This window comes from Colias eurytheme, chromosome 21, assembly GCF_061535395.1.
Source record: "Colias eurytheme isolate Ceu_HAF_F1 chromosome 21, ilColEury1 Martin Lab GWU primary, whole genome shotgun sequence".
NCBI classification, from domain to species: domain Eukaryota; kingdom Metazoa; phylum Arthropoda; class Insecta; order Lepidoptera; family Pieridae; genus Colias; species Colias eurytheme.
This window is the reverse complement of record NC_143000.1, coordinates 3,276,012-3,288,459: the sequence shown is the minus strand read 5'-3', so window position 1 is coordinate 3,288,459 and position 12,448 is coordinate 3,276,012. Positions and strand designations below refer to the sequence as shown.

The window sequence follows — 12,448 nt, the reverse complement described above, 5'->3', positions numbered from 1 at the left end:
ATAACCGTGGCGGGCACAATGGACCCCCGCTGGCCGGCGACACAAACCGACCCACGAACCTTTTTAATTATAATATCACCCACATTATAAAAGTTTTTGCGTCGAACAAAAAACAGCCGATGTTAGCTTTTTTGGATATTCCGTGATGGGTATTAAATATTGCCCTTCATTTGTCGTAGCGTTGACGTGAACGATTCTCCGGGTGATTATAAACACAAATAAAATTGATTAGTTTTGTACGAGGTTGCCTAATGACCTGCTCACATTTCGGGACACGAAGTCGAATTCGAACTTAATGCTGAATATATTATTATTAAGACAATTACCGTCGATTTTTATGGGCGCATTGGAAGTTATGTCAGGAGATTACTTATTTGCGAATTTGAATTAAATTATAAGATAAATTTGAAGGTGCGGTTGGTGATTTAAATAAATATGGTACTCACGAAACCGTGCTTGTCACTGATATTGTTCGTCAACTTCAACTTGTGGAAGGAGACCACCTTCTGCATCCACTGCTCTCCTGTCGAGGGCGAGTCGGGGTGGATGTACATCCTCTTGGGCATTTCAGGGTCTGCTTTACCGGCTACCATCCACCGACTCCGGAAAACAAATAAACATATGTAGTATACCTTTTACACACACAAACAAAGCAGATAATCAAGTCATCGGTAACAAACTACCAAATAAAGATCATAGGGATCCGTTTTACTAAACATTAGAATCTAACATTAGCATATATTAAAATTTTTCAAAGTTCATAAATAATCAAAAGTAATTAGGTATTTACTAATGAAAGTACAATTATTTTTTAATTAAAACGAACACATGGCACCAAGACAGGTGGCCGCATTAATTATGAATGTTATGACGTTATAAACAATGTACTTATAACCTCAGACGGAGACTTGTTAAAGCGTGAAAATATTTAATTAATTGAAATCTTTGCTTCGTCTACACCGAAAGCGAACATGCATCGTAAGCACGGGTTAGTCATTAAGGAAGAAAGTTCAGCACTACACAGTACACAGTACACACGAAAAACACAAGACGATAAATGGTGACAAAAGCGCCATTACACTTAACACTACGTGTGACAATGGGTTAAAAAAGCAACGTGAATGAAAGGAGATCTGCGTAGAACGGAAAATATGCTGGCGAGATAAATCAGTGCTGGGGAACGACAATTACGATTCATAAATTGACCAACAGTACGTGATTGGATTCAAAATTGGGTCATACCATGTATACCAACGTTCCTTCCAAGAACATCCGGTTCGTTAGCGGAGTAAAGAATGGCAAAAACACAGCTCTAGCGTTCGTTAGCTTTGTTGTCGATACTCGATAGATTCACGCAGATCCCTATCTTCACGTCGATACATACGCATGCTTCTTGCCTCATCGTTTTTATATCCACGAATTACATTAAAATAAGACGAGCCATCGGGGCCCTCGTATGACTCTTTATGTATGATTAATTTTCTTATTTTAATTTAATTCCATCGTCACATCTTTATTTATACCTGTTGTGGAATTTGTATCTGCAATCGTCGGCAGCTACGATGTCCATTAGCAAAATGTATTTTGCTTTTTTATCAAGACCAGAAACGCGAACTTTGTAGGCAGGAAACATACGTCTGTAAGCAATACGAGAGAAAAACATGGATTGGGACTCGTTCTTTGCGACAACGATTTGACATCACGTCGATTGTGAGACATGCCGCTGAACTAGTTTCACTTTTTGTGTTCATTTGCTCCCAAGAAACGACCGTTTTAGCTTGTGATCTTGTTCCGCACTAATTAGACGCATTTACATAAACGATTCGGGTCACTTCATACTATTATGGATACGCGCCTTTTCTTCCAGTCATACAATTATTAACAGAACAACGAAAGTGAATTTATTTAAATGTTACTGTATTTTCCGGTAGTGACTGCAGTTTAAATATTTATTTAGAATAAAACTGACAAAAATGCAATGATTTTTGTTTATCTACTCTCCTGAAAAACAAAATGATCAAATATTTAATGTTATTACCGGCGCTAGACGACCGCCTTTGTCGGCGACAATTTATCGTTTTACAGCTGACTCACTATCAAAATTTCAACTGGAATGTTCGGTTCGTATTAATTAACGAATATTATTGAAGTTTATCGGTCGCATCTTGATGTTGCCAATCCAGCGGCTGTTTTGATTCAAGACATCGAACGCAGTCGAACGTAAAGATCGGCGTATCTAATCTTGTTATCAAGAATTTAACAATACACACGGTCGAATTCGATCTCAAGATACATCTCGAACGTTTACCATTGACCTCAGGGATTCGAAAAATCTACGTCTACTCGCTATTTCTCACCTTCGAAATTACCCGCTTTTTACGTCACCGCTGCGGTGTTTGAGACAAAGGTATTTTAATGATATTACCCGTTGGATGCGCGTTGAATCCTTAATCGCCGGTCGATTCCGAGTGCTGTAATCGTAATGTCGTTGCCCTTTTTAACGTGGTTACAAATTAGCCACGATTAATATGACATCGGAACTATTACGGTGGGAACTAACGCAATGTGGGAAAAATCACAAGCTAAATGGTGAAGCCGATTAGTGCCGTCGGAATATCTCGAATCGACGGTGTAGGGGTGGGCATTTGGGTTGTTAAGGTTATAGCGGAAGCCTAAGCGTGTCGACCGATAATTCTGCGTTCCATTGAAGCTGAATTCTCGGTTGCCAGTGGAGGCGATGAAATCAGACAGGCGATGGATGATGTTCTACCTGTTGTGGAACTTATATCGGTAGTCGTCTGCTGCGACGATGTCCAGGAGGAGAATGTATTTTGCCTTCGCGTCCAATCCAGAAACGCGGAACTTCATTTGTGGAAACATCTGTCTGTAAACGTAAATTCAAAGATAGCATCCTATTGTGTTCTAAATAAAATAAAAATCTGAAAGTAACAGTTAACACAAAATTACTAATTTTACCCTCAATATCTTTTTAATTATTCGAATCCATTTGGTAAAAGCTGTGTTAATTAGAATGTGAATCAGGGCTTGTCATAAAAAATTTAATACGGTAATGAATAAAAAGATATTGATGGCGCAATAATATAAAAGGCAGAATTAGCGAAAATTATGTATATGATCGCTGTTGTCGCTCATAATAACGTTTTAAAAACTCGTCAAGCCCATAGATGATGTTGGCCACCGATGGTATCAACAGTTAGTGTGGAGATATTATCTTTAGTGGTCAGTGTGAACAGAGTTTAACGCTCATTAGACGTCTGATTTATAGCGATTACGTGATGAAGACTCGGAGCGATTTGCCGACAAGCTGATGAATGTTGTGCCGTGTACAACGATGTGCGGAATACAAAGTGCTTGTGTTTATAGCTTACACTTGAGCACTTTTCCTTGTGCGTAAGATAATTTCTGATAATCTTGATATGGAATGCTAGGAATTCTTTGGATTCCCGTACGGATAGATGTCGAAAGATAAAAGTTAGCTTCATTGTGAGTTTTTCTAGCAATATTATTCTAGAAATATGTTCTATTTATCGCTTCAGGAGCAATAAAAATGTTATTTTAAAAGTGAGAATGAATTAGTATTGGTTGAAAATTCAAGAATATGTTATAAGTTTAATTATTAACCTAATCATAGCTAAATTATGCATGTTCGTAAAACAGGATCAGGCAAAGCGGGTGGTCCGTTCTAGGAACTTACCCACCAACGACGTCTTATAAGATTTGTAATTAGTCAGTTTATTAGATTGCTTTTATAATATTGTAAGTGATAATTTATGTTTGTAATTCGAATATCTTTCGGACACTCTTTACTTGGTGTGATAGAGCTATAGCTTCTATACCTATTGTAAATGCAAGACTAGAGGATTATCCTCATATATTCGATAGTACCTAAGGATGAATCAAACCAAAACTCTTGTGTTATCAGTAATTTAAAATTCTTAACTTATTTTCCACGTACGATTCTGTTTATCTTAATTTTTAAACGTTAAACCCCCGTTAGTCGCCAGGAAATGCACCATAATTTTCTACCTCGAAATGCAGAAATTAAAATGATATAATAAGTGAATCATGTCGAAGGGCAGAGGTAGGTAGGTATAGTGACGGTAACAAAAACGGCAACCGCACAGCGTCAGGTAACACAATACAGTGAGCTACCAGCCTCGCTTGAGCTCTTACACATTAGCCCTGTGTAGTGAACTAGGGTTGCCAGTGTGCTGTTTTGACGTAGGTTAGTTTTGAAGGAAATGATTTGTTGGGAAGCTAGATGCAGGCGTAGTTTCAGATTTAGGTAAGTGGAAAACCTTAATTGTTGAAGATGTTTTTTAAAACTCTTTACTGTAAATATATCTGTTATCTTTTACTTTTAAAACAGTTACAAAAAGTATGCGATCATTTTTATGCTCAGTATGCTCGGTATCTTCATCACTTTCATTATCATCCTTAACTTATCCAAGTAAATAATGAAATCGTAGACCTTAATAGCAATGCCTATTATAACGGTAAATTATAATCCTTTTCCTTACAGGCAACCCTATTAAATAAGTATTTTCTCGGCTAGCAAGGTGAGCTGGGAGCTCTAGTAATTGGTTATGCTTGGAGGTGTCAAGTTTAGCTGGGTATTTGATTTCGCTTCGCCGTAACGTCAATCATAGCTCTACTTATAATAGTTAACACGTATTAAATGATTTCATAAAGGCTCACTTATATGCGTCTAGAAAAATCTAGAACATTCGAATTGCCATATTATTTAAATAACTTATAATAATTTCGATTCTTCTTGACTATACGTACCTACAGCAAGTATCATTATTCATAATGAATTATTTGATATGTAATTTTTTACATAGTTGAATAAAATATAACCTAGAAAGTTCCAACCGCATCGATCTTCACCTACAAAAATTTTGACCTAAGTTCAGTTGCGTCACTTTAACGTAAGCGATTTTCACACTTGTTTTTTTCACATTTAAGCCTATTTTCCCATAACAGTATTGAATAGCTGAGTTCGCCGTTCGTACAATAGACGACACGAGTGCACTAGGGCCCTTATAAGGTGACATTCTTTGAGTTTGTTACTCAGTCACGCTTTAAATGCTTAACGTATCAAAATGCGTTATTCTAGTTATAATTTAAATCCTTGAATAATTCTACCAAAAGATCAGAAGGCCACAAGAATAGCGCACGTATAGGCGCACGTCGAAATTAATGCACATCATAGATAATTTTACATTTCTAAAGGAAACTAATAATGTAATATTTATACATTAATATCGTTCAACTATTATCTAATTACGTATATATTATACATTTTAAAGAAAAGTGTTCACATTGCACTAACTGTTTATTTTAATTAATTTACTTAGACCATACCATTCATCTTCGTTACACTTCTATTATTCATATGAACAATAAAACTTCTACGGACTTAAAGGTATGCAAAAAGCAATTAAAGATTTATTAGGATATTAGTGTTAAAACTAGAGGGGTGGAGGGGACACATCTGTTCACACGACTCATTCTTGCGGCTTCTGACGGCGCGGCGCGGCACGTTCGTTATTACTTGCAGTTTTTGATAGTTTAGTTTAGGAATCATTATCAAATTTGTAAACGCATTTTTCAGTTTTCTTTAGCATGATTTGTCTTTTGTTTCTAAAGAATGTGGTTACGGCTAGAAGAGCGAGGTTAAGAATGTCTGCCACATTAATTTTGATTTTATTATAGAGCATTTAGAATCGAGCATAAAATCGAGCTATAAAAACAATTTATTTAAAATTATTTTGATCGATCTGTTTAATTTCGCGTAAGTTTACCTTTTATTGACGAATTCTTAAGCACCTAGCATTGTCACTGTAGAATTACGTTTATCTTATAAATAAAAATAAACGATTCAAACACCTTTAACTAAAACGATGTTTAACCAGCAATTTAAAATATGGTGAGTCTTGTCTCATCGACGAGGCTTTTCACGCGAAAGAGTCGGCCGTGTCTCCCTGCGCTAGTAGGAATCTTAGACTCTTTGCATTGTCAGAGAATACGCGGATAAATTAATAAATAAACATTATTTAACCATAATGCTTTGTAATATTCAATTATGAATTCTGATCCCTGTAAATAAGATTAAAATTAACTCATCAAAGTCAGAATTAACGTTGCCAATAAATAATTTATAATTCTGTAACGCGTAATGGTATAACATTATTTTATATTAAAAATTAGTAATGTAGATAATGTAAATGAAGCATTGTTATACAAACTATTTAGTTTAATGTTTTCATGCTTCGTTGGGCTTGTAAATCTTGCAAAAAGGTTGATAATTATTCAACTGACAACACAGAACCAGCTTCATGGCTACTTTCTTTTAATTATAACGTAATTTCGTCATTTTAAATGGATTGCTAACATCGCTAGCGCTCGTTTGAGTAATCTACCCCTAATAACGTCACACGTCGGAGCGTCTATCTTGTTTATAATTGTAGCTGAGCAAAAACAAGTACACGTATGAGGTGATCATTAAACAACTAATAACAGTTATTGACTATAAGTTGGCACCTTTCGAGAAAAAAACACGCATAATGAACCGTTGAATAAATGTTAAATTCGTATTTACGATTAACACTTGATAGCATTTAAAAATATGAAATAAACATCAGTATGGAGCGATATAATTGCTCCTTCCTACGTGTTATTTTGTAATGAAATATGTTTGTTTGCATTATGCAGTGCTTCGTGTCCTGTACACGCATAGTTTGCTTTTTTTCATTATTTTGTGCAAGTACTTGCAGAAAATGTTTTTTGGTACTGCATTGCTCAAGGATTTAGAATAGCTTGTGCTAAATATTAATTCTCGATTCATTAATAATTACGAAGGCTAATTAAATGTAATGTATCTGACTAAAGAACTATTTAAGGTATACGTTATATGTAGCGTTTTCAACGCGAAGTAGGTTTTGTGAGATTTTTAGAGAGCTACGATTTATTTTTTATTATTATTTTCAGAGCACAAACATCTCTTTACTTTTAATATGTAATTTAATAGCTAACTGAACTATATGTCTTTATGCAGCTTTGTAAGTAATATTAAGATATCTTTACAATAAAAAAATAATAACAGGAATACACGACTTGCAGTATTTTCCGAATGTCACAATAACAACATGACAAAAAATTCTTCGTAAACACGACGAAGTACCTACCGTCAGTCGTCACATGTCGAAAAAGGAAAAAATACGCGTTATAAATTTAATAAAATGGAGCAGTAAATTAGTCACACGAAGGTCGGAGTGGGCGCGGAGTTAAAGTACAGGAATGGTATGATATGTGGGTGTTTGTGGCTTTTGGTAATTGTTTCATAGCAGGATATTGACGTGGCCATATTTAGGACTTTATGAGTGATAAAGATGTTTATTTTACAATCAATAATATTTTGTGAACTAATCTATACTAGGACAATAGGTAGATATTATGAAGCTGAAGAGGAACAGCTAATCCATATTCTATAGGCTATATAATTTTATACAGCTGCAGAATTAGTTTGTTTTGTTTGGACGCGCTAATCTCAGGAACCACGGATTTGATTTGAAAAATAATTTCATTATTAGATAGTCCATTTATCAAGGAAGGCTATAAATCATCACGTTAAGACCAATAGGAGCGGAGCATTGCGCATAAAACCACGGGACGGGACGTGTTGAATAATACGCAAGGTGTCTCTACTGCTTTTTGTGTTGGCGATTATAATTAAATAAAGTGCAATAAAATTATGTATTTCTAACGAAATGTTTTAATTATATCGACGCTTAAATAATTGGCCTATTAATTATTGTATTTAGCTAGGACTTGAGAACTTAAAATGTCAAAGATAATTAAAATAATATTCGTAATTATCTTCTTAGTTCTTTAGCTAATTTCTTTTAATAACTACTTTTAAATATAGCAGAACAAATTTAATACAACCTGAAATTTTCGAGCAGAATTTAACCAACTCTACCATAGTCGAAAAAAGGCAAAAGTAAACGTAAACTTTAATTCTAATTAACGTTTACTTTTGCCAAATATTCAGTTACACCCACATCGAAATTGAAAATATCCATTAGATTAAAATACCCGATACTGGACAATTAAATAGATACCACATCTAGTCCCTTCTTATATTCACCGTCTCTTAAAATAATATAGAGGTGCGATCGACCATAAAGATATAACAGTCAGCTACCGAACACTATCCGACTAATTCATAAAAAAAGTCTGATAAACTGGAAAGTAGCTACGCGTGCTAGCGATTCATTTGAACCTATGTACTTCACATTTTGGTAGGATTATACTCAAACTGTTCACGCATTTAAATAATTAATCTACGAGTACTTTTTTTAAAAATTTGTAAAAACTTTGTTAAAATAAAAGGTTATTCAAGTTAAAAGATGAATCAGTGTTTAAATTTGCAGTAAATTGTAGAAATTGTAGGAATTTATTTATAAAAGCTGTGGTGATAAATTCAACACTAGTCAACTGGTTTTTTAATATTTCCGGTTTATTTGGATATAGAACACTCATAAGTTGCTTTATAATATAATATAGACATAGATTGTTTTTTTTTATAAATAGGCCTACTTTTGTATGTTACATTTGATTAATAGGTACCTACCACCTAAGTGATATTTTGTTAGGTACCTATACTCATTAGAAATTGGAAAAACCTTTAAATAATATCAATAAGACTAGGTTCTACTATTTGGTAATTTTATTAATGGTCATAGGTATAGGTATTTAAAGATCAATTGTTTTTGAGCTGATATTTGAAATTGTGTTAAATAAAGTGTTAAATAACTTCTATGCCAATGTGTGTTAATCTACAACCTTACAACTGAGTTCTCATGAATTTTATAACACTTATTAGAACTAAAAACGGCATCCATAGAACTATAATAGAAGTTATACACTATAGAGCATAGACTCGTGAATAAAAGAGGTTTCTCTAAAAAAGGTTTCATACTTTTCGAATATGTAAACACTTACAACGATAAAACTGCAATTTTCACATGTTAACACCAAACATGGTTAAGAAGTGGTATCGACATGCGATCCAACATTATGGTAAACTGTTTGTCTATGGTATTCCCTTTTTACAATTTGTATGCAATTCTCTATGCTTTATGGTGACGATTGGTGAACATGATAGGTGTTTGTGAATAGATATGATGCTTTTGGTGAATATAATCGAGTTTTGATAGCTGTTTTGATGAATTTGATTGCTTTTTAGAGATTTAGATAAATGGGCAGTCTTTCTGATTGTCAGATGTATATAGTTCACATTAATAAAGTTTAATTATAAAGTAAAATGTAGGGAGCTAAAAGAGCCAACGTATATTTTTAATCAAGAGTAGTTGTTACGTGCCTTTTAACTTTGCTAAATAATGATCCTTTTATTCCATTTGCAACAAAAAATTAATCATCCTTGCGCACGCGCATTGTTACAAATTAATCATATTTTAAAACATTAGAAAGTATTCAGGAGCAATACTAATTAATTATTAACTAATCATTAGTCCAAGTCATTATAAATAAAAAACCCGTCTAAATTTATTGCTTTTACAAACAATAGATCCGCTAAAATTACAAGTTGCCAGTAATAATCACTATCCCTTACATATATCAACAACCTGTTATACAACCTTTTTTAAAAAAAACAAAAAAATGTCTTAAAAAAGTTTCGAAAATTAAAGAGGCCGCTTAGATTGTGATTTGAGACAAAACGCGGTGGTTTGTAAGAGAATGGAAATAAAAAAGGCTATAAATAACGATTAACAAAAAGCGATGTCATCTCGTCTCCCTTATCGAAGGGCACCGCTTGACGGTAGCCCGGCTAAGGAACAGGGAGAAGTGTGGAGTCGATATTGGTAGTATATTTTTTGGTTGGTAAATCGGGCTTTGTTTCAGTGGAAGTTAAGTAGATTGTAAGTTAGAACAATTCATAATTTACTTTTGCGTGATTGCTGTTGTGTAAGATATATTTGCCTTTTTATTATGTGTCTATTTAGGTCTTTTTAAAGAATTATTTGGTTAAATGTACAAGATACAAGCACTATTATTTTATTAATGCATTTTTTACTACTTTTTGTTCATAATGCAAGTTTTAAATCCTATTAGCCTTTCAATTTACGTTCTCGTTTTGACACTAAATACCTACCTAAAGAAATAATTTATTAAAAGCGACTCCATAGTTTTCTGTTCTAGATACAGATAACCAGCGGTAAGGTCGCTCGGCGCCACCTCGGGGTGGGCTAGTTAAGCCTTTTAACGTACCGTACAATCAATGAAGTAATTTTTAAATAATATTACGTGGATTGTACTGAAAAGTGAAGTTTTTTAACTGTATTCATAACTAAGAAAATGTACCTATTACTTACATGAGATATTTTTTAAATCAATGATACCTACTGTATGAGTTTCTTTTTTTAATATAATTATGAAATGTAAAGAGAATATAGGTTTTCCTTCGCGATGAAAGGTCGGGAAAAAAAATTAGTAGGTATGGAGTAAGATAGGTCAAGTGGTTCCGTTGCGTTGTAAATAACTGTTAAACAAACAAACGAATAAAACGTCACATTTAAAACTAATATAGAGTTGAACGTGAACCGACTAACAGAAAGTTTTTGCTATAATTAAATTCTGAATATGTTCAATGTCCTTTTGAATGTCCCGACGCCCGCTACAATTAAATACTAGAAATGCACAAAAAAAACATCAAACAACATCAACAAGCAACAGAAGTCGGCCGAGCGAAATGCACAATTATCCCCGTTTAAAAAGTGATCAATAATAATCGATAAAAAAATCGATTCGACAAAAACGCGGGCCGTTTGATCGAGCGGTGGCAATCGAGTCGTGTTTATGACTCGATTTTGGACTCGAGTCTCGATGTCGATGTCATGTAGGCTTGTAGCACGTCACTTCGGGGATAGATCCTGCGATAACGAATGAATAATTATTCAAATGTAGTATGGACCCGTTTCGCTGATACTTAGGAATTTTTGTATGTCTAGGTACTTGGCTTCGTGTTTTGGCTTGTTTTGGTTGTTGGGAAATATTTTACAGAACTTTTTGTGATAAATGGATTTTTAAAAGAATTAAATTAAGATAGTAAAAGAGTATACAAATGAGGTTAGAATTAAAATTCTGATGTTATAGACGACATTTCAAAGACAAAGACAATTTGATTAAAAACATCATAAAATTCGAGACATTCACGTTCGAAATAACCCCTTTAAAAGGTAAACAATAAACTTAAATCAGCCTGTAAATTAGAATGTACATTCTTGCCCATACAGAGATACAGTCCCCATTTCACCACATAGCATTCATGTGAGCCTCCAATAATCTGCGACGCACGTATCAACAAGGAGAAATCTAATTTAATTACCAAAGGAGCGTTAATTACGGATTGGAAAGTAAACAATTAGCCAAAAAGGTGATATACATTCTCCTTACGAGCTCTTACGTGTTCTGGTTTTGTAAATTCATCGATTAAGCTTACCTAAATGCTTTAAAGTAATTAGTCGTAAAAGTTTGGGAACCTCTGATAATGACTTAGGTTTTATAGTTTTACCTATTTTTGACGTGATGCATAATTAATTTGGTAGGCTTTCTAATTATCAGTTACAGAATTCTTGGTAAGGTTGGTAATGGTTTTGATCGTAAAACCTTAGGAAAGTGGCTCACGATTTAAAGGTTTTATTGTGTAGCTATGTGTTTTTATAATTAATTTGGACGTCACGATTAGGCTTTCTAATTAGAGTTTTGGTTAATGATTGAAGTAAAGTATTTCATCCACTAATTATTATTCATTAGGCTCTTTATTTAGAATTAGTTTTCTATTGATTAATTCAGGTTAAGTTTTAACTTTCTCTCAAAGCATAATGTGCAAAGGTATCCATAATTTGAGCAAAATTACAAACATTAATATCACTTTTTTTGTAAATCATGCAAAATAATTACAACGAAAGAAAGTAGAAACATTCTTTATAATACGGTGTTTTCTTTCCAAAAATCTTATCAGACCAAACGGTTTCCTTAAAAAATGTTATCCATCAAATATTATGCGTGGACATTCAATTTAAAATATCTATTGGTGATATCCAGAAATCAGTAACGTCGCGAGCCGAATGAGTAAAAAAACATGGCTGCTTGTTCTTGCAGCGATGAAATGTCGAGAATGTATCCACGTGGGGACCAGAGGACCCTAGGGCTGTCAGTTGCTGAGTTATTTTTATAACATTTTTATGAGAAATAAAAAAATATATTTTGGATATTAAGAACGCGTAGATATATATGTAAATACATTTCGTTTTTGATCATAGTACAGTTATCAATTGATACTACAGCCAATAGTAGTACCAATAGGACACCAGACAGGACATATTATATACCTATAAAT

The 12,448-nt window shown here is 33.7% G+C and overlaps 1 protein-coding gene across 6 annotated transcripts in view; it reads right to left on the bottom strand.

Annotated features, from left to right (window-relative positions):
- The window catches only part of LOC149899008 (T-box transcription factor TBX2-like), a 102,843-nt gene that overhangs the window by 69,221 nt on the left and 21,174 nt on the right, over window positions 1–12,448 (bottom strand). For 5 of the 6 annotated variants that reach the window (XM_090114199.1, XM_090114200.1, XM_090114196.1 and 2 more), the window contains exons 2-3: window positions 2,771–2,884; window positions 447–600 (exon numbers count right to left, since the gene is read on the bottom strand). In XM_090114199.1, the coding sequence (XP_089970325.1) occupies window positions 447–600; window positions 2,771–2,884 (268 nt within the window). Of the gene's footprint in view, window positions 1–446; window positions 601–1,523; window positions 1,638–2,770; window positions 2,885–12,448 lie in introns of all 6 variants that reach the window. The other variant, XM_090114197.1, reaches the window with a different exon arrangement.